The sequence below is a fragment of the Sciurus carolinensis genome, chromosome 4 (assembly GCF_902686445.1).
Source record: "Sciurus carolinensis chromosome 4, mSciCar1.2, whole genome shotgun sequence".
Lineage (NCBI taxonomy): Eukaryota > Metazoa > Chordata > Mammalia > Rodentia > Sciuridae > Sciurus > Sciurus carolinensis.
The window spans coordinates 116671781-116696332 of NC_062216.1; the positions used below are offsets into that span (position 1 = coordinate 116671781).

The 24552-nt window shown below is 44.3% G+C and overlaps 3 protein-coding genes across 4 annotated transcripts; 1 reads left to right on the plus strand and 2 right to left on the minus strand.

Moving 5' to 3' along the window:
* The first annotated feature begins 4471 nt into the window (after positions 1-4471).
* Positions 4472-6810, plus strand: Il23a (interleukin 23 subunit alpha). The gene is made up of 4 exons (XM_047549615.1): positions 4472-5534; positions 5859-5960; positions 6118-6249; positions 6354-6810. The coding sequence occupies exons 1-4, from the start codon at positions 5373-5375 to the stop codon at positions 6513-6515; spliced, it is 558 nt and encodes a 185-aa protein (XP_047405571.1). The 5' UTR covers positions 4472-5372; the 3' UTR covers positions 6516-6810.
* A 1964-nt stretch (positions 6811-8774) lies between these two features.
* Positions 8775-21407, minus strand: Stat2 (signal transducer and activator of transcription 2). 2 transcript variants are annotated; one of them, XM_047550589.1, is made up of 24 exons: positions 21226-21407; positions 19214-19299; positions 18899-19052; positions 18495-18590; positions 18220-18309; positions 18060-18135; positions 17564-17649; positions 17248-17399; positions 15954-16112; positions 15762-15854; positions 15506-15565; positions 15116-15130; positions 14796-14889; positions 14612-14659; positions 14450-14533; positions 14190-14288; positions 13965-14100; positions 13782-13834; positions 13563-13657; positions 12480-12616; positions 12106-12288; positions 11816-11873; positions 9815-10101; positions 8775-9531 (listed from the first exon to the last, which is right to left on the minus strand). In XM_047550589.1, the coding sequence occupies exons 3-24, from the start codon at positions 18992-18994 to the stop codon at positions 9395-9397; spliced, it is 2334 nt and encodes a 777-aa protein (XP_047406545.1). In that variant the 5' UTR covers positions 18995-19052; positions 19214-19299; positions 21226-21407; the 3' UTR covers positions 8775-9394. The 2 variants fall into 2 exon arrangements, with proteins under 2 accessions (XP_047406545.1, XP_047406544.1); XM_047550588.1 differs by having other exon boundaries at positions 19214-19351.
* A 402-nt stretch (positions 21408-21809) lies between these two features.
* On the minus strand, positions 21810-23824 carry Apof (apolipoprotein F). The gene is made up of 2 exons (XM_047550789.1): positions 23691-23824; positions 21810-23239 (listed from the first exon to the last, which is right to left on the minus strand). The coding sequence occupies exon 2, from the start codon at positions 23220-23222 to the stop codon at positions 22302-22304; it is 921 nt and encodes a 306-aa protein (XP_047406745.1). The 5' UTR covers positions 23223-23239; positions 23691-23824; the 3' UTR covers positions 21810-22301.
* Positions 23825-24552: the final 728 nt, after the last annotated feature.

A 24552-nucleotide genomic window follows, 5' to 3' on the forward strand; every position in this document is an offset into this window, starting at 1 on the left:
CTCCTTCTTTTTCTCAAAACCTTATCTTCTTACTGGATGGACATCAGGACAAGGCCCCAGCTTCCATAATCACTAAAACAAGGCTGTCCCTGAACCTCCCTGTCTCCATTCTTGCCTCCTGTTATCCACCTGGTCACTGTAGAAGTAATGTGCCTAAAATGCAAATACATGCTACTCCCCTGCCCAATATCCTTGAGCTGCTTCCATTGTCCTCAGGATAAAGAGCCTTGCTTCAGCACCTGTCCTTTCTCCCGGTCACTGTGTGGTCTTCTTCCTTGCACTCTGCTATTCTCACTGAACTTTTCATTCTTTTATTTTATTTTTGGTTTTTATATTGAACTTTCCATTCTTCTAAACCCCAGATTCTCTCCGGACACCAAACCCATACCTGGCTGCTCCCTCTATCTTGAGCACTCTCCCTACCTCCTGTTTGGCCAGCTCCTATCCACACTTCACTGTCAGCTCAAAAGTCCAAAGTCTCAGCTAACATGTACTCCTCAAAAGCCTTATTTTAACCCCACTACCTCCATTGTCTCAGTTCTTGCCACTTTCTTCACCAAATCACCAACAACCCCAAAAGCAAGCTCTACTAGAGCAGAGTTTATCTGTTCCTTGCTGCTCAGTGCATACTCACAGTGAGGAGTTAACACCTGTTTGAATTAAAGAAGTGACTTTTCCCAAGCCTCAAAACCCAAAAGCCATGACTGAACTCTGGACCACTCACTCACCCATCCCAACTTAAGAGTTTTCAGCTCATCTGGTTCCCACTCTTAACACATCAATTATTTCATGCCTATCTTCAAGGGCCACAGATTTTACATTTCAATAAGAGACACCTTTCATTCAAAAGGAAGGAAGGTACCCAAGAGAGCATGGAAGGACATTAAACCCCCAGGGCTTCCTGTCCCCAAGGGAAATCAGGCTTTGTCTTCTTCTCAAGGGAGCACATGAGTCAGCTTGATTTTTTCCCTAGATCCCCACCCCAGTTCAATACTCTCACCACAGCCAGCCTCCTGGGGAAACACAGGATACCCCAGCAAATCCCAGTCCCAACATGGTCACACACATGAATGTCAGCCACTCCAACACCAGCTGTCATTAGTGTTTCTAAAGGGAATGTAGAGGGACTCCGGGGTAAGAATTTCCTCACAGAGAATACAAGTTATTTTGCCTTCAGAGGCGGGCAGTGCTGGGGATTGAACCCAGGATCTTGCACATGCTTTACCACTGAGATACCCCCGCCCAACCCCAGCCCTCCCTGGAGGGTACAGTTTTCCTTTTTTTTTTTTTTTTTTTTTGGTCCTGTGCAACATGCAAGGTAAGCACTCTGACAACTGAGCTATATCCCCAGCCCCCTGGACAGTACAGTTTTAAAGTAATTCTCTGGGCTGGGAATATAGCTTAGTGGTAGAGAATTTGCTTGGCATGCCAGAAGCCCTGGGTTTGATCCCAACACTAAAGGGGGGAGGGTTTCTATCAAACTTATCTGATTTCACAGGTCTTTAGATTTATTTGTTCATTGGTACTAGGGATTGAATTCAGGGGCACTCTACTACTAACTATATCCCCATCCTCTTTTTCTTTTTTCTTTTTTTTCTTTTTTTTAATTTTCAAGGAAGGGTTTTGCTAAACTCCTGATGCTGGCCTTGAAGTGCTTCTCTTGTCTCAGACTCCCAAGTCACTGGAATTACAGGAGTACACCTTGCCCCCCCAGCAACAACTCCTTAAATTTAAAGTCTCACAAGAGGGCTGGGGATATAGCTCAGTTGGTAGAGTGCTTGCCTTGCAAGCACAAGGCCCTGGGTTTAATCCCCAGCACCAAAAAAAAAAAAAAAAAAAAAAAAAAAGAGTCTCACAAGAAGGTGGGTGCTGAGAAAAATCTTCATATTGAAGTCTCAGATTGAGAAAGACTTCAAGACCCATGAAAATTACAGAACCTCAGATACCTGGTCAAATAAGGTAGTTCACAAGTCAAGGTGCATTTCTTTTTTAATTGTTTTTTTTGTTGTTGGGTGGTGGTAATGGTCAAGATACATTTATGTCTTCTCACGGTGTCCAATATAATGCAGTGATTAAAAATTCAGTATTGCTGAGTGTGGTGGCACATGCCTGTAATCCCAGATAGTAGGAAGGCTGAAGGATTGCAATTTGGGGGCTAGCCTTGGCAACTTAGAGAAACCCTGTCTCAAAATAAAAAATAAAAGAAGTAGGGATGTGGTTCAGTTGTAGGACACCCTGGTTCAATCCCTGATACCTCAAAAAAAAAAAAAAAAAAAAGAAAGAAAGAAAGAAAGAAAAAAAAATGTAAAAAAAAAAAAAAAATGTAGAATCTGAAGCCAGATTGTCTACACTACAATACTACCCACTTTGCTACTCTGTGACCTCTGGCAAATTACTTATCACTGCACCTCAGTCTCATTTATGATAAGGGGGTAATAATAATACCTGCCTCATAGAGTTGTTGTGAGAATTAAAGTGCTTAGACCAAGTACTTGGCATAAAGTGAGAGTAGGAATGTATATTAGCCACCGTTACTAGCCATTGTTACTAACTACCTGGGGGAACTTCATCTAGATTTGGAGTCAGAGCATCCAACTGGAAAGGCCTGTCTAGGAGTGTCTTGTGAATATTATTTGCATAACGGTTGAGTCCCAACTGACGTCAGGGGCTTCTTGGAGCTCCAGGTCAGATGTAGTCTTGGAAGTAGTTCCTGCTACACAACAGTCCCACAATCACCACACTAACCCTGCTTCCTACCCAACTGCTGCAGCACCAGGAAGTGAAACGAAGAGGCAGAGTCCTTTGCCTCCAACTGAACCTTATCCCTTTCATTATTTGCCTTTTTTTGGTGCGGGGAGGAGGTAGTGCTAGGGATCCCTTAAGTGCCCTTGAACATACTGTACCACTGAGTTACACCCCTAACCCCAAAGGGTATAGTTTTAAAACATTTCTCTAAGCTGGAAATATAGTTTTAAAGCTGTGGATGCAGCTCATCTCCTATCTTTTTTTTTTTTTTTTTTTTTTTTTGTACCAGAGATCGAACCCAGAGGTTCTTAGCACTGAGCCACATCCCCACCCCTTTTTTATATTTTATTTTTAGACTAGGTCTCATTAAATTGCCTAGGGCCTCACCAAGTTACTGAGGCTGGCCTTGAACTTGCAATCCTCCTGCCTCAGCCTCCTGAGATTAGAGATTACAGGCATGTGCCACCATGCCCAGCCTCATCTGATATCTTTTAGGGCTCCCAGAATGGGGACCAGAGGTGGGAAGAGCATAGGACACACTACAAAGTAACACAAACTTCCTTATGCCCCTCCTTCTGATTTCCTTATTCCATTTATGTCCACCCTGTGTAGGCAAAGGTAAACCGTTTCTCTCCCAAACAGAGAATTTTCAGATGCTGGAAATGTTTCATCCTATAGGTAGATTTACCATAGAATCATAATATTTGAACCAAAAGCTTCGTTGGGCAATTTTAAATAGTTCTAAGGGAAAGAAGACCTCCATTGAGGGCAAGTTTTTTTCTTGGGGTGACTTGGGGAGCCAGCTGTGTGGTCATCCATGCCCTCATTCTGACGTCTAAATTGTTCTGGGACCCTCCACCAGGGTTGGGGCAATCCCCCTTTAGACCACCCTCCTCTCCCACGCCCAACCTCACACTCAGCCGTTTCACTGGATGTTGCATCAGGGGAGGATGATGAAATCAGTGTCAGTGGATTTTACCCAGGGATGCAACAGGCTGAAGGACCAGCCAGGGTCATTGTCACTGTGCACCTTCAACTATCCAGAACTCCTGGACTTCCTTGCCATGTATTAGGGTCTAGGGGCTAGAATATGTAAGTTGGACTTTGAGTTCCTTCATACATTAGTATTCCCAAAAAATCATCTGAGTTCCACAAAGCCCATGAAAACTCGGGCCACTAAGTGGGTTTAAAAGTCAGGTTCAGTGGGCACGGTAGTGCACTCCTTTGATTCTGTCAACTTAGGAGGCTGAGGCAGGAGGATCAAAAGTTCGAAGTCAGCCTAAGCAACTTAGTGAGGCCTAAGCAATTTAGCAAGACCCTGTCTCAAAATAAAAAATGAAAAGGGCTGGGGATGTGGCTTAGTGGTTAAGCACCCCCGAATTCAATTCCCAGTACCAACAAAACAAAAGAAAAAGAAAATTCAGGTGCTTCTTATTCAACAACCTCTCCCTCTATAGTAAGACCTGAAGTGGAGAGCAATAACACCTTGGTTTTGTTTTTGTTTTTGGTACCAGGCATTAAACCCAAGATGCCTAACCACAGAGCCACATCCCAGCCCTTTTATATATTTTATTTAGAGACAATCTTGCTAAGTTGCTTAGGGCCTCACTAAATTGCTCAGGCTGGCTTTGAACTCCCAATCCTCCCACCTCAGCCTCCAGAGTTGCTGAGATTAAGGCTAAGCCACCGTGCCCAGCACAATAATACCTTATACTGACTCATATCACTTCCCAGTTCACAAAGTACCTTAATTTTTATTCTCTCCTAAGAAACTAGGACCACCCAGTGGGGGGTGAGGGAGACACTTTCCAATAGAGAAAAAGTAGTCCCTTATTCTTGGGGGCTGGGCTTGTGACTCAGTGGTAGAGTGCTTGCCTAGCATGTGTGAAGCACTGGATTCAATCCTCAGCACCACATAAAATAATAAGTAAATTAAATAGAAGCGTTGTATCCATCTATAAGTAAAAAATGTTAAAAAAATAAATAAATAAATAAGTCCCGTATTCTTAGCAGATCATCAGGGTAGGAACCAAACTGCATTCCAAGCTGAGCTCACCATCCTTTTGGGAGATGAATGTTTCTGTTTTTTGGTTTTTCCTCAAGCAAGAGGAAGTGAGGAAATTAGGTTTAGGGTGCGGTAGGGGTATAGCTTTGAGAGGCAAAAAGATCAGAGACAGATTAAAGAGGAAGGAACTTGAGACCAGATTAATTTAAATGTTCGTTACTTCCCCCACCCCTTCTAAAGCCATTTCAATTCCTGGAGAGCATTACACATGTGTCTCATCCTAGGCCTCTAGCCACAGCAACCTCACTACTCATTTCCCCTGGAACTGAGGCTACATACCTGGGCTCTCCACAGAGGGGGATGATGCAGGGAGGGGAATCCCACCTGCAGTGAGTCACCTGCTAGTGTAAAGGGCGGGCCTTACAATGCAAAGACCTTAAAAAGAGACTCAGCCACAGAGGGAGAAAAACAACAGAAGCAGCTCAGAAACTCTGAAAAACAGAGAAGCAGAACCAGAGGCAGTTCAGAGAGAATAGGCTCAGAGCAAGAGGAAGTGGGCAGAGATTCCACAAGGACTGGTGCAGGTCACAGAGACAACTAGATTTGAGAAGTAGGCGACATAATGCTGGAGAGCAGAGCTATGGTGCTGCTATTGCTGCTGCCCTGGACAGCTCAGGGCTGGGCTCTGCCTGGGAGTAGCAGCCCTGCCTGGGCTCAGTGCCAGCAGCTTTCACAGAAGGTCTGCACACTGGTCTGGAGTGCACATCCACTAATAGGACATATGGTGAGTATTACCCCTGGGACTAAACAGGAACCTCTTCAAGCCTTCCAAGGGTGCAGGACTGGATGGAAGCTGTAGCCTGGGTGGATGCTGGAGGGTTGAAAGCCATCAGGGAATGAGAGAGGAGAGGAGTCTGGGATTCCTGGGAAAATCATGGGCCTAAGGATCCAGTGGGATTTAAAAATATTTATCTTGGGCTAGGGATATAGCTCAGTGGTAGAGCACTTACCTAGCATGTGAGGCCCTGGGTTCAATCCCCAGCACTGCAAAAAAAAAAAAAAAACATTAAAAAGTATGTATTCTTCTCATTCCCTCTCTTCATTCCAGGACCCACTAAGAGAAGAGGGAGATGAAGAGACTACAAATGATGTCCCCCATATCCAATGTGGGGATGGCTGTGATCCACAAGGACTGAGGGACAACAGTCAGGTACCAATAAGATGATGTTAGGCCTCAAGAGAAAGGGGACTGGGCCTCTAGCTAGGCACCATGGTGAACTAGAAGTTTATCTGAGAATGGTAAAGAACTTGGTGGATCTTCATGGAATAAGAACAGAGTATCCAACTTTTATTGCTTTCTTCTCTAGTTCTGCTTGCAAAGGATTCACCAGGGTCTGGTTTTTTATGAGAAGCTGCTGGGCTCAGACATTTTCACAGGGGATGATGGCTCTGTGGGCCAGCTTCATGCCTCCCTTCTGGGCCTCAGCCAACTCCTACAGGTATGAACAAGTGGCCTGGAGGATGGGGGCTAACTGGTGTCAGAGACAGAGGCTAGGGAAAAAGGACCTAGAGTCCTTTCTGACTGTGTGCTGTATCCTTTCAGCCTGAGGGTCACCACTTGGAGACTCAGCAGACTCCCAACCCCAGTCCTATCCAGCCGTGGCAACGTCTGCTTCTCCGCTTCAAGATCCTTCGCAGCCTCCAGGCCTTTATAGCTGTAGCTGCCCGGGTATTTGCCCATGGAGCAGCAACCCAGAGCCCCTGAAGGCAACAGCTGAAAGATGCACCCAGATCAACATGATTTAGCAATGACAAGATATATCTATCAACCTACACAACTATAAGCCAACAAGTTAATTAGTCCATTAATTTTAATAGGACTTGCATGATGAAAAACTGCCAATACTGACTTATATGATGCTGACCTGTGACAAAGATGCATATTTATTAGCTGGAAAGGGAAATTTTGGTATTATTTATCCTCATGGGAACAGTTTGGGGAGGAGGATTATTTATTGTATTTATATGTAATTATGGTTTTTTTTCAATAAAGGTTTATTTATGTGGCTCTCAAGTCTAATTTCTAAGCTCAACTGTGAAAGAGAAACAGATGGGAAAAGTAGGGCTAAGGGATTATAACAGGTATCTTTTTCTTTCTTCTACTCTGAAGACCTATGGTGGAGAATGAGATTTTTCTCATGACTCCCTGGAAAAGAGAACAACTGGGGTCTTTTTCTTTTTTTTTTTTTTTTTTTTCGGTACCGAGGATTGAACCCAGGGGCACTTAATCACTGAACCACATTTTACTTTTTGAGACAGCATCTTGCTAACTTGCTGAGATTGGCCTCAAACTTGCAATCCTCCTGCCTCAGTTTCTTGAGTCACTGGAATTACAAGTATGTGCCACCACATGGAGATCTTTTAAATATCAATCCTTGGATGGCTGAGCAAGCAGCCTGGGCTCATAGGGGTTCAGATTAGGAAGTGGAAACACACTTAGAGGTCACTTGCTCCCTGATCCATTGCCTTCTTCCCTGCTTTCTTGGCCAAGAATATATCTGGCCAAAGACAGGAGCCCAATCACTGCAGGATCATATAGATCAGTGGTAGATTGTCCCTATGTTCTCCAATACCAAAAAAAAAAAAAAAAAAAAAAAAACCAACAAAAAACAACCCAACAACTAGAGTTCAGCTGTGAACAGGAAGGGCATTCCAAGAAGATGAAAGTAAATCCCCTAAGCCAATGGGATTCTCCCTTAAAGTATATCTGTTCACTCCAGAAGAGAGTTAAACTATCTGGAAAAAAAAGAGGAGGGTAAGTGGCTAGTGATTATTTTCTTTCCTTTTCTCTATAGTCCCAGAATCAAGAGAATGTGTGCCTCAGAGTCGGACAGACGTAGAGTTGTCTTGGCTATGCCATCAACAAAGTATATGATAGGATAGACATATAACATTTATCCCCCACCCCCAGCACAAATTATCACTCACCCCCCCCATCCCAAAGAGTCTAAAAAGCAGAAAGGTCTGTTCCAAACGGAGGGACAAAGAAGAAATTTGACAAGAAGGGCACGCTGCAGGGGAAGAGAGGCCACAACTTGCTGACTTCACTGTCATATGCTGATGTCTCTGATGATGTCCCTAAGGACATTAGTCTTTGTGAGCAGAGAAGTAAAGAAGTTCCGAGATGAGACACTTCAAGGTTAGCACAAAGTTTATTAGTCATTTATGCCCAGTAGAACCCCTTTCTGAACAGGACTGACATACCATACAAGAAACAGTCACATGTGCAGGGCTTCTCTTTCCATTTATATCTTAAATTACACTAGAAGCACATCTGAGAGCAATGGCAGTTGCCCCTGGGGTTCCCTGGGAATGGCTAAGGTATGGATGTCCAGGGTCATATGATAAACCTTCAAGAATGTAAGTTCCAGGAACTTTGGTGTGTTCTTTTAACCCAAGGAATAGAAACCTTTCTTTCAGGCAAACAGTATATTGTACAAAACACGGGATGACATCTTAATAGAAAAATAGCAAAAATCCAGAGCTTTTCTTCCTCTGTAAGAACACCAAATTTTATTCAACACTATCTAAAGCAATTCCTAAATTTTCAACAACCCTACCCTCCCAGCCTCCAAGAATGATCGACTGTCTCTTCAGCACTGGGGAAGTGGAGACTAGGCAGCCTAAATTAGTGTGCAAGGCTTCTCAACCACGTTAGAGCGGCTGGATCACTTTATGGGGAAGGGAAGGATGCAGGCAACTTAGGGGGCGGAGCAGGGCAGGAAACTGGTCAGAAGAGTTCTCCTTCCTATATCCTTCCTCAGGGTAGAGGTTCACATGCTGGGCTGAGACAGAAAGCTCTCAGCCCTACAGGAAAAGAAGAAATTTAGGCCAGGCACAGTAACACATGCTTGTAATCCCAGCAACTCAAGGGGCTGAGGCTGGAGGATCACAAGTTCAAAGCAAGCCTCAGCAACTTAGGCCCTAAGCAACTCAGTGAGACCCTAACTCTAAATAAAATAGAAAAAAAGACTGGGGATATGCTTTAGTGCCTAAGCGCCCCTGGGTTCAATCCCTGGTACCAAAAAAGAGAAAAGAAGAAATTTAGGACTGGAGTCAGGAGTGAAAGGAAAAAGAAAGGAAAAAAACTATCCTAGACAGGAATGGATAAAAATTGGGAACCAGAAGAGAGAAATAAAGGGCTCTGTGGTAGAACATTTGCCTAGCATGCACTAGGCCCTGAATTCAATAATACCCAACAGAAAAAAATAATAAGAGAAAAAAATGGAATTCTATAACATGTCTGTGCTCTCCACAAAGGTTCAATGCTAATGTGTGCCAGCTTAACCTTACCAACTTTTAAAATGTTGAAATCCTTCCCTACTGGGTCCTCCAACCTGGAAACTGTCCTGGCTTGCTGCAGGACCCTGTATCTCCCAGCACAGCAGGTAGCCTCCAGGATCCTATTTAGAACTATGGCCAGCACCTGTTCTGATTTGTTGGTGCCCTTCCACATCCATGCTGCTTTCACCTCTCACCTTGAACCTCAGCTTAGAATGTTTAATTTCCCATCCTTGAAGAGCAGCATCATGATATGAGGAGTAGGAGGAGCTAAAGATTTGGCAAGAACAGAAAATGTAGCTCCTAGAAGTCAGAAGTCAAGGGTCCATCCGTGTAGAAATGGCTGGGGCAGGAAACGTACGCCTCGTCGGTGGTGTTCTGGACGGACAACAGCGGATCACCATTTGGCATGATTTCTTCTATTCTACAGTTTCTGAAGACTAGATAATTCAGAAAGAAAAGTCAGACCCTGTTCTTAGTTGCGAGTTCCCAATCCAACATGAAAAGTGAGGGAGAATAGCAGGAAAGGCTTGAGGGAAGCCTTGGGGGATGGAGGAAGAGCGGTAAGGGGAGGCATGTGCATTTCCCAATAAAAGGGATCACCAGGAAATAAACCTCTCTCTCCAATGAGGAGTTTGGAGCTCAGCCTTTTCTGTGATGGGTGAGGGAGGAAAGGTAGGAAAGAATGTGTTTCCTCTTCCCTAGTTCCATCTCATCACTTACTTTCCATTCCTTCAGTGTTCAAGTTTTGCAGATCACAGGGCAAATCTGGCTCTAGCATTGGCATGCTCTGTGATACCCTGCATGGTGTAGGCTCCAGCACAGGCTCCAGAGTGGTCTCCAGCACAGGCTCCAGCGATGACCTCAGATTCAGCCCTGCATCCAGCAGTGGCTCTAACTCTAGGTCGAGCCCTAGGTCTGGCTCTGGTTGCAGACCCAGTTCCAGATCTAACGATTCCAGTTCTGTCTCCAGTTTAAGTTCTGGCGGTTGTTGCAGCTCATCCACTTGTCTAGATACACCAGATAAACAAAGAGGCAGAACTCAGTGGTTCAGGTGAAGTCAGGCATAGCAGAACAAGCACAGACTGTGTCTTTAGTCTAAGAAATCAGCAGCCTTGCTAGGATTTGAATCATATTGTTTATTAGCTGGGTGTCCTTAGGTAAGGTACATAACCTCTCTGAGTCTCAGATTTATCAACACTAATGGGAGCAACAATATATAATACTTGAGAGGCAATAAAATAGATAAAAGTTGGGTTTTGAATACTACCAAAGTGATTTACAGATTTCCACATGTTCCCTGTTAAAACACCAATGGTATTCTTCCCAGAGTAGAAAAAAATCCTAAAATTCACATAGAACCACAAAAGTCAAAGTAATATTGAGCAAAAAGAACAAAGCTGGAAATATAAAAAACATATTACAAAGACAGAGTAACCAAAACAGTGTGATACTGGCATAAAAACAGATACACAGTTCACAATACAGATCCAGAAACAAATCTACAAATCTACAGTCAACTAATTTTCAACAGAGATATCAAGAATGTATATGGAGAGAAAACAGCTTCTGTGCAGAGAAGACTGGATATCCATTTGCAGAAGAATGAATCTAGAGTCCTGTCTTTCACAATATAAAAAAAAAAAAATCAACTCAAAATGAATCAGAGACCCCAATAAGATTTAAAACTATGAAATGATTGAAAGAAAATACAGAGGAAACACTTTAAGACATTGGTATAGGCAATAATTTTTTGAACAAGCCCCAAAAAGTGCAGGCAACTAATGCAAAAAAAAAAAAAAAATAGACAAGTGGGATTGTGTCAAACTAAGAAGCTTCTGCACAACAAATGAAATAATGAAGAGTAAATAAATCTGCAGAATGGGAGAAAATATTTGCAAACTATATCTCCAATAGGGAAGGAATTAAAAAGACTCAACGGCAAAAAAGTCAAATAATTCAATTTTTAAATTTTTAAATGGTCCAAAGCTCTGAAAGTACCTTTCTCAAAAAATACAAATGGCCAACAAGTATATGAAAAAATATTTAACATCATCAACCACCAGGCAAGTGCAAATCAAAACCACAACTGAAGCCAGGCACAGTGGCATACACCTGTATCCTCAACTACTCAGGAAATTGAGGCAGGAGGATAGCAAGTTTGAGGTCAACCTGGGCGACTTAGCAAGATCCTTTCTCAAAATAAAATATAAAAAACACTAGGGATGTAGCCGAGGGGTAGAGCAGTTGCCTAGCATGTGAGACCCTGAGTTCAATTCCCAATATTGCAAACCAAACAAAACCAACAAACAAACCTACTCCACAATGGGATTCCATCTGACCTTCTAGTTAGAATAACTTCATTAAAAAGACACAAAATAACAGATGCTGGTGAGGATGAACTCACATTGTTGGTGGGAATGTAAACTAGTACAGCTATTACTAACAGCTTCCCATCCTTGAATAGTACTGAAATAAATAAATAAACTAGTACCAAGATTGGCAACTGGTAGGTCCCCATTTATGCCAGTAATTATGACTATTGTTAATAAGGAAAATATGAGAAAGGAGAGAGTTGAGAAGAATGGGTAGGGAGTGGAATACGAGGGCTGTAGAGTGTGGGTGATAGCCAGAGGTGGCCAGACGGACTGGAATTGGGCAGTTTAGAGTCACTATATCAGCCAAGGAAGATTCTGGAGGATGGGTGAAGAGTTCATATCTCACCTGTTAGAGACCACAATGAGTCTACGTTTCAGGTATTTCCTCCGCTCCTGGAGATTAACTGTGGGCACATACACAGGAGATGGGGGAGGTCAGCATGATGGACACAAAGCTCACTGGTTCCCCAAATAGAGATGATCCTAACAATTTTATCCTTCTAACTAGCATCTCCATGGATAAATTTCTTAGCTGCTCTGGATATTAGACTTCCTGTGTTTGAAAGGAAGGAACTGGATTTATGGATGTCTGAGGATCTTTCTAACCTAGCAACAAAATATATTAATGATTCTCACCTTTCTCCTGATAGTAGCGCCCAAAAGCCTCATCACGGGGGATTCGTGGATAGAGGAAGCGCAAGGGGTTCTCAGGTATGTTCTCCTCAGCGAGCAGCTGGTAATGGCGGATGATTTCAGTCAGTGGGAGCGACTGCAACACCTCCTTGGTGTAGGGTTGCACAGAGTAGATGAGCACCCTGTCTGGAAGTAGATACAGAAGAGGCAAGCTAGAGAGAAGAGTCCTACCTAGGAGTTGCTCTCCCTGGCTTCCCAGCCCCAAAGCTACTAGAGTATTCAGGATAGAGCCCAGGAAGCCAAAAGCAGGCAGAGGGGTAAAAGGCAGGCTAGGCAGAAAGGAAAGGCTAAGGGAATGACAGGGCAGAGCAGCTGACCATCATCCTGGTGCTCCACCCAGGAGCAGGTAATGCCCCCTTCTGATGTTTCACTGAAACGTAGCAGAAAGGTTCCAGAGACCATCCTTTTTAGCAACCGGCGTTCCTGGCTCCGGCTCACAAAGCCCATGATGCGTCTGAAACACAAAAAACAGCTACAAGTCCCCCAATCCTTTGTATGGGAGTGAGCATCAGGTTTTGGTCTCAGCTGTCTCATTTATAAACTTTTTCATCTTGACCAAGTCACTTCTCATTAGTGACAACACCTCTCCGGCCCCAGGGTTTAAAGAGGTATGAGGATTTAGTGAGATCACACAGGTGAAAAGCACACTGTAAAGGCCAAGTAATGTGCAAATAGGCAGGTAGTGTGTGGAGAGAGCATGGCCTTGGAGTCATCTAGGCCTAAGTTTGAACCCCACCTCTGTCATTTCAGTAAATTCCTTAACTTTTCTAAGACTGGGTTTCCTGTTAGATGCACACATATAATCCCAGAGACTGGGGAAGCTAAGGCAGGAGGATTGCAGGTTTGAGGCCAGCCTCAGCAACTTGTGAGACTCTCAGCAACGTAGTGAGACCCTGTCTCAAAAAATAAAAAAGGAGACTGGGCATGGCAGCTCACACTTGTAATACCAGGGGCTTGGAAGGCTGAGGCAAGAGAATGGTTAAATTCAAAGCCAGCCTCAGCAACTTAGTGAGGCCCTAAGCAGCTTGGTGAGGCTCTGCATCTAAATAAATAAATAAGTAAATAAAGGGCTGGGGATGTGGATCAGTGGTAAAGTGTCCCTGGGCTCAATACTCAGTACCAAAACAAACAAAACAAACAAACAAACTTAGTTTTCTCACTTGAAATGAGAGTGCAAATACCAACCACTCAGTGTGGTTTTAAGGATTAAATAAGAGAATTCATGAGAACACCCAGTAGATTCTGGAACACACTAGATGCTTGACAAATACAATTCTATTATTAGATATGTCACCTGTAGTTTTTGCTCTCTCCCTGTTTGCCACATGGGGGCACCAAGAGTCCACTCCTGAGCCCAGAAAGAACAGGACTGGGATGGGAAGACTGAGCAAGGTCCTTACTCATCATTCCAAAGATCCTTCAGGTAGTCATGTACCAGCTCCAGAATTTTGTCCAGCCATGTCCAGAATGGTAGTTTGCCAGGAGGGCTCTCTCGCTGAAGTTGGAATGGAAAGGCAGAAAGATATGGCGTTTCCCCAGTTTAGGGAAGGAGTGACAGGGGAAGGACCAGTATTTGGATTGGGGGATTAGATCTAGCCGCACAGGATACATGGAGTTACCTTACTGAAGTCACCCCAGGACAACAATGCATCCTCTCCTCTAGAGTTCTGCCCTGTGGGAGAGAGCCATAGATGGCTCTTCAGATGACAGAAGGAGCCAAGGCCAGGCCAAGGTGCTGGAATAGGACAGAGGGCCTGCCAGACTAAGGCTGGGGAAAGGCTGAGAGAAAAGAAGAATTATACCAAATAGCTTGTCCCTCAGCATGCCCAGCTGCTGCAGGTTGAGGCCTCGGCCAACATAGGAGGAGAACTGCCAACTAAGAGCAGGACCCAACAGGCTCCAGGGAGCCTGAGGGGGACTGGAGAAGAACTGCTGATTCTGCAGAGATGAAAGGAAAGCAGAATGGCTCAGAAGCATCCCCTCAAGTCAAAATCCCACCCCTCTCACCTGATGGCCCCATCTCCTACCTGTGGGTTTGGGCTGAGCAGATTGAACCAGAGAACTGAGGCCCAGGCAATTGAGAGTTGGTTCATGTTAGAAATAATCACCACAGGGAGAGTGTCCGTCTGGGGAGAAAACAGGAGTCATGCAGGAGGGATGTGATGTTTCTAGCTATAGACATTTGGTAGGGGAAGGGGGTGAAAGACCACTCCAAGGGAAGCTTAGTTTATCCCCTCCTTATGCCTTTTTTCCATCTGCTTCATCTCTCTGGCTGTCCTTCACTCACTTTCAGTAGCAGCTCCAGACCCTGGTAGATATATCTGACTGTGAAGCTGATGATGTGCAATTCCTCTGTCACAGCCAGCAGCCCCTGCAACAGCCAAAGACACAGTGATCAGAAAGCCCTTTGTCAAGTTCCTTCTGCCCCACAATCCTGTCCCAACCTTACTTTATTGTTGCCCTTTCCTGAACCACCTGAACGTTGCTCTACCAGCATCTGTGAATTGAGAAAAAGGAGAGAGTGACAGAGTAAGGACTTGAGGTCCCTGGAACCCTGTTTTGCCTCAAGACCTGGGAACTTCCCCAGACCTTTTTCCTTTGGACTAGAAACTCATGTTACTGACACTTCTTACCAAGAAGCCAAAGTCCCAAATTAAACCATGACTCTGCCCTTTTTCCGGGGTCAAAGTTTTCTGGTTTGAGGTTAGAATGTTGAACTTCCGGAAGCTGTTCCAGGAGGAAGAATATATATGGAGGAAAAGAGCAGATTTATATTTAAAACTCAAGAGGAAAATAAAATTTTCACTTCATTTCAGACATACCCTTTTCCCTTTGTCCATGGACCACCCATATCTCCCTCCTCATTTGTGCTCCCACCAGGGCTGCCAAATGTGGTTGTGCAGGTCATGCATACAGTGTACAGATGTTTGCAGTGTCCTTGTGAGGCACTTACCCTTCAGGAGAATTCCTGAAACGAAATTTTTAAAAAAAGCATTGAGAATTAAGAGTACAGATGTTAGGAATTTCCTCTATGGGACCAGACAGACCTGGGTTCAAACCTCTATTACTAGCTATGTGGTCTTGTAGAAGAGACATAATCTGAGTCTGCTTCCTTTTTTGTATGGTACATTGATAATACCTAATTCACGGGGTAGCTATGACAATCAAGTAAGTACTTGACATGCTGCATAGTAAGTTCTCAACTAAAGAGAGGAGATATTTCTGAGAGGTTAAATGAAAGGGGAAGAAGACATTATTGTAAAGAACAAGTACTTCCTTCACCCCACCAGCCCACATCCTCGCCACCACCCCTTGATCCTACCCTTCACCTGTCTCAACTTACCTGTCAATGGAGACTTCCACTGTCAGTGACTCATTGCCTTCCTGGAGTCTCACCAGAAGCCTAGGGTGGATGGGATAAAGTGGTCAATCTCAACCTCCCGGATGTGCCAGATGTTTGAAAAAAGATAAAAGAGTAAGAGAGGTAGAAGAGTCACAGGGATAAGGAGAAGGTCAAGAGCAAAAAGTTCTGTAAAACCAGAAAAAACACAGTGGCAGGGCCACAAAAAGGAAGCAGGAGTGAGTTCTGAAATGCCAACCTTGTTCGGACAGTGAACTTGCTCCCAGTCTTGAGGATGAGGGGTCGATGAGGAGTTTGGGGCATGCAGGGTTGGGTTTCCACAAGAAAGGCTCTAGGGAAAGAAGTGTGGAGAGAATACATGGTTCAGAATCTCTTAAGACTACCTTCCCTTGTTCTTTCCCTCCTTGAGTTCCTTCCATGGACTCCAGACCTGTGGAGCAGACTCTGAAGTAACTCTGTGACCTGGGCGTTCTGCACGTTCACCCCCTTGACTAGGGGGTCACCCTCATAGCTAACCATGTGTCTCAATTCATTCAGCTGCTTCAGCAGCTGACGCAGGTGAAACAATAGCTTTGCTCCAGCTGTGAACCTGGTGACAGAATCGAGAGAGAGGGAATCCATGAGTTTCTTGGAGCTCCCATTAAGGGTCTGAGAGTCCTTTAATGCAGAAAGTAAGAAACTGACTGGGGCCAAAAAAAAAAAAAAAAAAAAAAAAAAAGAATCCAGGAGGCACACACCAGATTATTCAACATGATTCATAATCCAAGACATGAAAATAAAAATCATTTTCACATACAAAACTGATAAAAGGCCAGATGCCACAGCACACTCTTGTAATCCCAGCAGCTCGGGAGGCTGAAGCAGGAGGATCACAAGTTCAAAGCCAGCCTCAGCAATTTAGCAAAGCCCTAAGCAACTCAGCAAGACCCTGTCTCAAAATAAAATATCATAAAAAGGGCTGGGGGGCTGGGGATGTGGCTCAGTGGTTAAGTGCCCCTGGGTTCAATCCCTAGTACAAAAAACAAAACAAAACAAAACCTGATGAAAGATTTATTAACATAATAACAATTAACTTTCATATGATGCTTGCTATGTTTGATTTATGTGAAGCTCTTTACACACACTGATGTTTTTAATCCTTACAACCACTCCATGAGGTAGGTACTACTATTATCTCCATCTTAAAATGATAAAACTAGGCTCAGAAAGGTTAAGTGACTTGCTCAAGATTCTACAGCTGTAAGAGAAGTTTATATGTGATCCCAGGCAGTCTCACTTCTCTCACAAGAACCCATACCTTTTTTTTTGGGCCATGCTAAGGATCCCACTCAGACCTTATAAACCCTAAGCAAGTTCTCTACTATTGAGTTAGACCTCCAGCTCTCAATTTTTGTTTAATAAGTTCATCAGGATAGTGAAGATAATAGGTCACTGTCCTTCCTTCTTGTATTTATTGGGTGATTAAAAAGGAAAGAGAAACCAGGTTGTGGATTAATCCACAATTTTACAAAAGTCAAGTCTGGGCTCTGGGATCCTTGGGTAGTGAGGACAATGAAGAGTAGTTATAGTCTGACAAGGGAACTGGGATTAATTTGGGAGAAGGGACTAGTGAGAATAATACCTTTTGCTGTACATAGGGTATGACAACTTAGAAAACCTAAGGAATGGCCAGGACTAGGATTGATGTGTGTAAGAAGATCAGGAGAAAATATATTTTCTCTCACCATTTCTCTAGCTGTTCCAACCCAACTTGGTCCAGTGGGGCTCCAATGCAGGCTTTTTGCTGTTGGGCTTTCCACTCATCCAACCTTGGTAGCAGTAGTTCAATTAGAGTAGTTAACCGGCCTACCACTGCTTTGGAGGTATCCAGCACCTCCTGACAAAAAGATAATGTGACTACTCAGCACCTCTTATCATCACCCTGCATCATCTAACTTAGAATGAGGAGAAAAAGAAGCCAAGGCTAAGGGACTAGGGTCCCCAAATCCCTTTATTTTCCTATTTTCCTGCCACCCATTCCCTCTGTACTCTGCCTCCCACCTTTCTCCTTCTGTCCAGGTCATTGAGAGTATCCTGCAGAAGCTGTTGCTCTTTGCTCTGATGGGGGTCCGAAGAAGATGTCTTCCCTAAATGGCCAGAGCAGAAGTCAGACCAGGGACTCCTTTCCCTCTCTTTCCTGGCCCAGACCTCTGAGTTAGAAAGGAGAAATTTTGGAGGGAAGAAGGGAAAACCAAAAAAAGGACAGGTACCTGGGGGCCCTTTAGCAAATCCTGAATGGACCAGCCAGTCCATCCAATCTGCCAAGGGAGTTTTCCATGCATTTCCTCCAACATTCACCATCTATCCCTAGACTGCATTTCCACCCCAACTTCCACAACACACCCTGGCACTTCTAGCTTTGCATGGCAGCATGACTGTAGTTAGTGAGACAGGCCAATAGTGACTTGCTCACTGGAACTTTCCAATTTTGTTCTCCACCACCCTTTCCTACCCAGCAGTCACTTGTCTTTCTCTCATTCCTCTAAGTACTTTCTACCTTTTTTGTAAATATTATATCGGAAGTTGAAGATATCCTGTAGTTCTTTCAGTTGGTTGATGGATTTCACCAGCTTCTGTGGAGAAGATGGGACCTCGATGAGGGTGCTTCTGAATTAAGCTAAGCCCTACTCACCCCAACTCTTGCCACACTGACTAACCTCCATCATAGCCTTTAAATCCAGGATGCGGGATTCAATCTCAAGCTGCTGGTTATCCATAGATGCTTCAAGGGTGGGCTTTCCTTGCTCCTGTAATAAAGAGGCTCTGAGCATATTTTAAGCCTGATTTTTATCTCTAAAATCCTTTCATCCCTTAAATTATACCATAGGATGGGCAGAGTGGGGGAATCCTGTTCTAAGACAAATCCCAGGAGTCCTTTCCATGGACCCTTTCTATTTCACGATTTCCAAAATCACCACAAAATTGTTTTTACCATCTGAGCCCTCTGAGCTTGATTCAAAATTCTTTTTTCTTCCAGAAGAAGATTAAAGATCATCTCAGCCAATTGCGTGGAGCCCTTGGGAAAGGCCTAGAGTAGGAAAAGAGGGAGGATTGATTCAATTCAATCATCTTCAATGACCTGCCACCTTAGACCCTCCCACCAATATTCCCAGTAGTTTCCCCTCCTCCAGCCCTTTCTCTTTTCCACCCCAAATCCTAGCATTTTCCCAACAGTGTCATCTATACTCTGCCCTTCCCTCTGTCAGTGATCCCCAAGTTCCAGACTCTTTTCCCAGATCTGCTCCTCTCCATTTGAACCTTCAGGTTTGTACCCCAAACCTTACTCTACACTTGGATGCCAGTTCTATCCTTGTTATTCCCAACTCATCCAGGTACCTGAATGTCCCTGCAGAATTTTCGCAAGTTGTGATGTAGCAACAAGCATTCAGGGTCCTGGCTGCAGCGGCCACACTCATAGTTCAGTTGATCCATGAAGTGTAAGAAGAGCAGGTTGGCCTTGGAATTATCATTGTCTAGTGCAGCTTCCTTCCTGGGGACCCAGGAATGAAAAGGGTTAGAGTCTCTGCAAGGTAGCTACTGTCCTAAGGCCTTCCAATCCCTTCTAGGTTGTTTCCAGGATCCCCAGGGCTCAGGAGAAAGGAATCACCTACCTTCTTCATTCACCCCCTCCCTGACTCCTGAAGCCCTCACCAGTTCTGGTCTTCAATCCAGACAGCCAAGTGCTGTCGAATGTCCACTGGCAGGAGGCTCTGTGAGTAAAGCTGGTGCAGCTGGTCCTGAAATGGGCCATCAAGATTCTGCAGCATCTCCCATTGCGCCATTTGGGCTCTAAGTTGAAAGGATGCAGGTTTGCAATTGGATATTTTGCTGATCTAAATTATCCACAGTCTTGTGATTATTTATTATTACTAATTTAAAATGTTAAAATACATATGTAAAAAAAAAGAGAAGAAATATTAAAGTCTATGTTGATCCCACTCTAAATCCTTCCCTTCATCTCCAGAAGTGACCACTGTTATAGTTCAGTGAATTTTCTTCCAGGGAATAGAATTTAATAGCTCCAAGATGTGAGGCCTTTTTGTTATAATGGTAGTTTTCAAACACACACATAAATACAATGACAGGATCATTCACGTACCTATCACCCAACTTTAACAAATGATAATATTTCCACTATTTTATTTCATCTTTCTTCCTCAATTAGTTCATTTTAAATATATTTGTTTGTATTTGTAGTTGTTTAGGCTGGAGAAAAGATCAGTGTTGGTCTTAAATATTTATGATATCTGCTAGCCCTGAAGCTTTTTTAGGAACTGGAACCTTCTTGGAGGTAAGTATACTCTACAAACTGTTTACCAGCTAAGGAGGAGGAGTTCCATTCTAAAAGTCTAAATACTGTGCAAAGGGTCATTCAATTCCTAAAATTGTGATTTTTTTTTTTGTATTGCTGAGGATTGAACTCAGGGCCTCAGAGATGCTAGGCAAGTGCTCCATCACAGCTACATCTCTGGCCAGATTGTGACATTTTTAGGACCTCTGTAAATCTTTGATTCTTCATGTGGATTATCAGCTCTATGAAGATCCAGAAATTTCTCACAAAAATGTTTTTTGGCCAGGAACTGTGACACATGCCTGTAATCCCAGCAGCTCAGGAGGCTAAAGCAGGAGAATTGCAGGCCAAAGCCAGTCTCAGCAATTTAGCAAGGCCCTAAGCAACTTAGGGAGACCCTGTCCCAAAATAAAAAAAAATAAATAAGTAAATAAAAGGGCTAGGGGTGTGGCTCAGTGGTTAAGACCCCTGAGTTCAATCTGTGGTACCAACAAAACAAATAAAAAATATATAGTTTAAAAGGTTCAAGCACTGAGCTGGGATGAAGCTCAGTGGTACAGCCCTTACCCAGCATAGCATACCTGAGGCCTTGGCCCTCAGTCCTGGGTTTCATCCCCAGCAACCAAAAAAAAAAAAAAAAAAAAAAAGACGAAGTCAAACATTATAAAAAGGGTTAAAATTAAAAATAGGAGCTCCTGCCCAATCCCTTCCCTCCCCTGTTCCTACTTTCAGAGGGGCAGCTCACGTTTATTCATCCTGGTAGGAAAAAATCCCCCCCCCCCCACACACACACACCACGCCAAAGATTTTTCTTTGCTCTGTAATAAAGTCATGTGACCTTTTTTAGAACACAAATGTACATGTTTGTTCTGTTCAGTTAGACTCAGGATGCAACAAGAGTTAAGTTTTCATTTCCTTAACAGACATCAGATGGCAGTGGGGAGAAGCACGCCTAGTTCAGCACACTTGGTGACAGACAAAAAACAGTTTTGTTTTGTTTGGTACCACACAGGACACCCTATATATTTTTACATAACAAAGAGGATGACACATCGTGTCTCTTTAAACATTGCTTTTTGGTAAAGACAAAAAGCGATGCAGAGCAGAAGCAAAAGCTTTGGTTAAGAGATCGAATCCAGGTAACAATGCCAGATTCTGGGCCTCGGAGGCTGCAAGGGAGTTCTGGAAGAGGCAGAGTTGGGGAGCTAGGCAGGACAGGAGGATAAGATCCAGGACCCAACAGACAGCTCCTATTTGCCACCAGAAGACAGAAGTTGCCTCGTCGGGCCCGTAACCCTGGGGACCAGCAGTCCTTCCCCGGCAAGAACTCGCCCCTTCACCCTTACCCCCTGCACCCTCTCAGGGGTGGTACCTTGTGAGGGTCGCAGTAACCGATCCCTCCGAGTGGCTCTGATGCAGACTCCCAGTCCTGAAACGGAGCTCAGGTACCAAGGCTTCCTGCCCCGCCCACGACTTCGGTCAGCCCTCCGGACCCGTTAGAGCATAGAAAGCTTAAGTCTCGGCGGAACCCACAAGCTTGCCACTCAGCTCTCAACCCTGACACTGCCTGCCACACAGCCAAGCCCTTCCCCGGGTTGGTGCCGCCACAACTCCGCCCTCCAAAATGGGCGGGACAAAGTGCTTAAGCCACACCTCCAGCTCCAGTGATTGGTGATGAATTCCGCGGGGAGCAGTGCAATTGTTGGAATAGCTAGAACTGAAACAGCTGACTTTCGAGAACCCGAGCTTCCACCCGGAATCGAAACTGACGACTGTGGAAAAACTCGGGACTTGATAGGAAGGGGTGGGACTAGAATATCGACACTTTGGAATAGAAAGTACAGGAATGGGTCGGTAGTATAGCTCAGTCGGTAGAGCGCCTGCCGCGCAAGTACAAGGCCCTAGGTTCAGCCCCCAGCACTGCAAGGGGGAGAAAAATAAAGTAGAAGCTTGGAGTAAGGAAAAGTAGTTATCATTTATTGAGGGTACAGAGGTAAACACTCAGGTTCTTGGCATCATTTTTAATTTCCACAACAACATGTTCAGGTGAAAATCATTATCCCCGCTTTAGAAACTTTAAAAAGAGCTTTGAGAAGGAGACTACTATTCAGTGATCAGCAGGGCAATAACAAGTGGAACTTGGATTCAAAACTTTCTTCTAATTTCAAACCCCAAACTTTTGAGTTCCTATATTTGATAGAACTGTCTTCCTCCAGAATAACAAATCAGGAGATTCGGATCCCTTGCCCCGCAGGGGGATTTTGAGCACTCGCAGATACAGTACGTCAGAATCTTCAGTTTGTTCATTATGTGGTTAACAACTTTTCAATCCTAAGATTCCCAGCACCAAGATCTAAGCCATAGCTCTTGAATAAGACTCACCCCTAGTGGGGAGCTGGACTTACTACTTTCTTTCTTATTTTGGTATTAGGGATTGAATCCAGGGCCTCACCCATACCAGGAAAGCACTTTACTTTTGAGCCACATCCCCAACCCTGGACTGACTACTTCTGACACCAAAGGAAATATGGTAGTTGTTTCTTCCAAGTCACTCACATCTGAGGTGCTCCACAAGCCCTCCGTGCTGGTCTCTGGCTGAGGGATGTTTGTCTCTTTCTTATAATAATACTGGATCAGTTGCTGTACACCAGCCTTTAATGCTGGTTTAAGTGTAGCACTAATCACTAGACCTGTGGGGCCCCCTGACAGTCCTGCCATGGTCATCAGAAGGTCATAACCCAGATCTATGGCTCCATCTTGGCCTCTTTCCTTGGCCTTGTCAGAGCAATTCTGAATGGCATAGTAGAAAGCTGTGCCCAGGTTATAGTAGGTTCCCACTCCTGGCAATAGTCTGATGACATTATGCACAGCCTGTTCCTGCTCATTCTCACAGTCCTTAGTGGAGAAGGAGCGCCTCACCCTCTTTTGCCCTGGCTGCTCCCTGGATAACAGCTGCAGAGCAGAGGTTAGGGCTTCCCCTGACACTCTGCTCTCTGTGCTTCTGCCTTTCTGGAGTCCTTGAAGATGGTGGATGAGGCCCTGTGTTGCGTTCACACCAGCCCAGCAGTAGAGCTGAAGCTGCAAGGTCCAGGCATCATGATGGCAGCCAGCTTCCTCCAGGGCGTTCCTTAGAGCCAGGCTGACTAGGAACTTGGGTAGAAGGGCCATGTGGGCAAAGCCAGGTAGAGACTTTGGAAGTAGAGTCTGGCAAGACAAGAAGTCTGAGAAGAGTGGAGGAGATCCCAAGGATGAGAAAAGGTGCATGGAGACATTTGTCTGCTTTCTATATGAAATGGCATCCGCAGAATGCAGCAGGAGGTAGCAAAGAAGAACCTCAACTGGTATCATGATGAGTCTGAAGCTATACATGTCTGGTGCAGAGTACCCTGGAAAAAGGAGAACCCCAAAACATAAGAAACGATTTCTCTAAGGGCTGAAGTCAGAAAGGAACCCAAGACTCATTTAAGGAACACGTAAATCATCCATCACCTACCTCCAAACCTCTATTCCTTTTTAAAAACATGTTTTTCTCCTGAGATACTGGGGATTGAAACTAGGGGAGCTCTGCATCTAAGCTGCTTCCCCAGCCCTTTTTATTTTGAGATACGGTCTCACCTAGACTGGTTTCAAATTTGCAATCCTCCTGCCTCAGTCTCTCAGATCACTAGGATTACCACCTTGGTGTGTTCCACAATGACTGGTTAAAGCCTCTATTCTTTTTCAATTAAGGTCTTAGAAAATGGTAAATGAAGCCCAGTTGCTCCCACCTGTTTTCTCCCATTTTTAGGTTACAGGGAATTCCTCTCTAACCACCCACTTTTGGGGGCCCCAAATTACCACACAGTCCAGTCTTTCACTGAGAAGTGATACTGCCTTGGAATGTTTGGTTGCTCCTCAGTCCTGTTCTGCCCAGTCTGTGTACCAGGAGGAAAGGAGATATTTGTTTTACCCTGTGATCAGTAAGGGATGTAATATCTGCAAATATTTGCCCATTTGTACTGGGCGTTCAGACCTTGTCCACTTGTCACACATTCAACCTCAATACCTAAGACCTTGTCCTTTGACATTCCCTCTATGTCCCTGCCATATTACCACTCAGTTCATGATAGAAGCCAGGGAGATTCAAAATCAGGAGAGATTAGATGTTTATAAGTCTTTTGTTTTATTTTTCTTTTCAGTTTTAAAATTAAATCAGCAAGCCATAGCATCTAGTTGGGATTTTAGAAAGTATGAGGGAGCCAGGTATGGTAGCACACCCCTTTGATCCCAGCTTCTTGGGAAGCTGAGGCAGGATTCCAAGTTCAAGGCCATACTGGGCAACCTTGCAAGACCTATCTCAAAATAAAAAATAAAAAGGACTGGGAATGTAGCTTAGTGGTAGAGTGCCCCTGGGTTCAGTCAAGAGAGGAAGGAAGGAAGGGAGGGAGGGAGGGAGGAAGGAAGGAAGGAAGGAAGGAAAAAAGTAAGTTGTGGTAGCACATGCCTGTAATCCCAGTGACTTGGGAGACTAAGGCAAAAGGATCACAAATTCAAGACCAGCCTCATTAACTTAGTGAAATCCTGTCTCAAAAACAACAATTAAAAAAAATAAATAAGTTCTGGGCATTGATGTAGCTCATGGTAAGGCATTCCTGGGTTCAATACCCATGAAAAAATAAATAAATAGGAGCTGAGACCTATACTAAATGGGGAGGGGCAA

Excerpts from the sequence above, each read along its gene's own strand:
- Il23a (XM_047549615.1), top strand. The coding sequence starts at position 5,373 with ATGCTGGAGAGCAGAGCTATGGTGCTGCTATTGCTGCTGCCCTGGACA. Across the intron at positions 5,535-5,858 it reads ATCCACTAATAGGACATATG|GACCCACTAAGAGAAGAGGG; the intron begins GTGAGTATTACC and ends TCTTCATTCCAG. Across the intron at positions 5,961-6,117 it reads GACTGAGGGACAACAGTCAG|TTCTGCTTGCAAAGGATTCA; the intron begins GTACCAATAAGA and ends TTTCTTCTCTAG.
- Stat2 (XM_047550588.1), bottom strand. The coding sequence starts at position 19,344 with ATGGCGCAATGGGAGATGCTGCAGAATCTTGATGGCCCATTTCAGGAC. Across the intron at positions 17,650-18,059 it reads ATATAATATTTACAAAAAAG|GGAAGACATCTTCTTCGGAC; the intron begins GTAGAAAGTACT and ends CTGGCCATTTAG. Across the intron at positions 14,289-14,449 it reads GTCTGGAGCTGCTACTGAAA|ACGGACACTCTCCCTGTGGT; the intron begins GTGAGTGAAGGA and ends TTTTCTCCCCAG.
- Apof (XM_047550789.1), bottom strand. The coding sequence starts at position 23,222 with ATGTATAGCTTCAGACTCATCATGATACCAGTTGAGGTTCTTCTTTGC.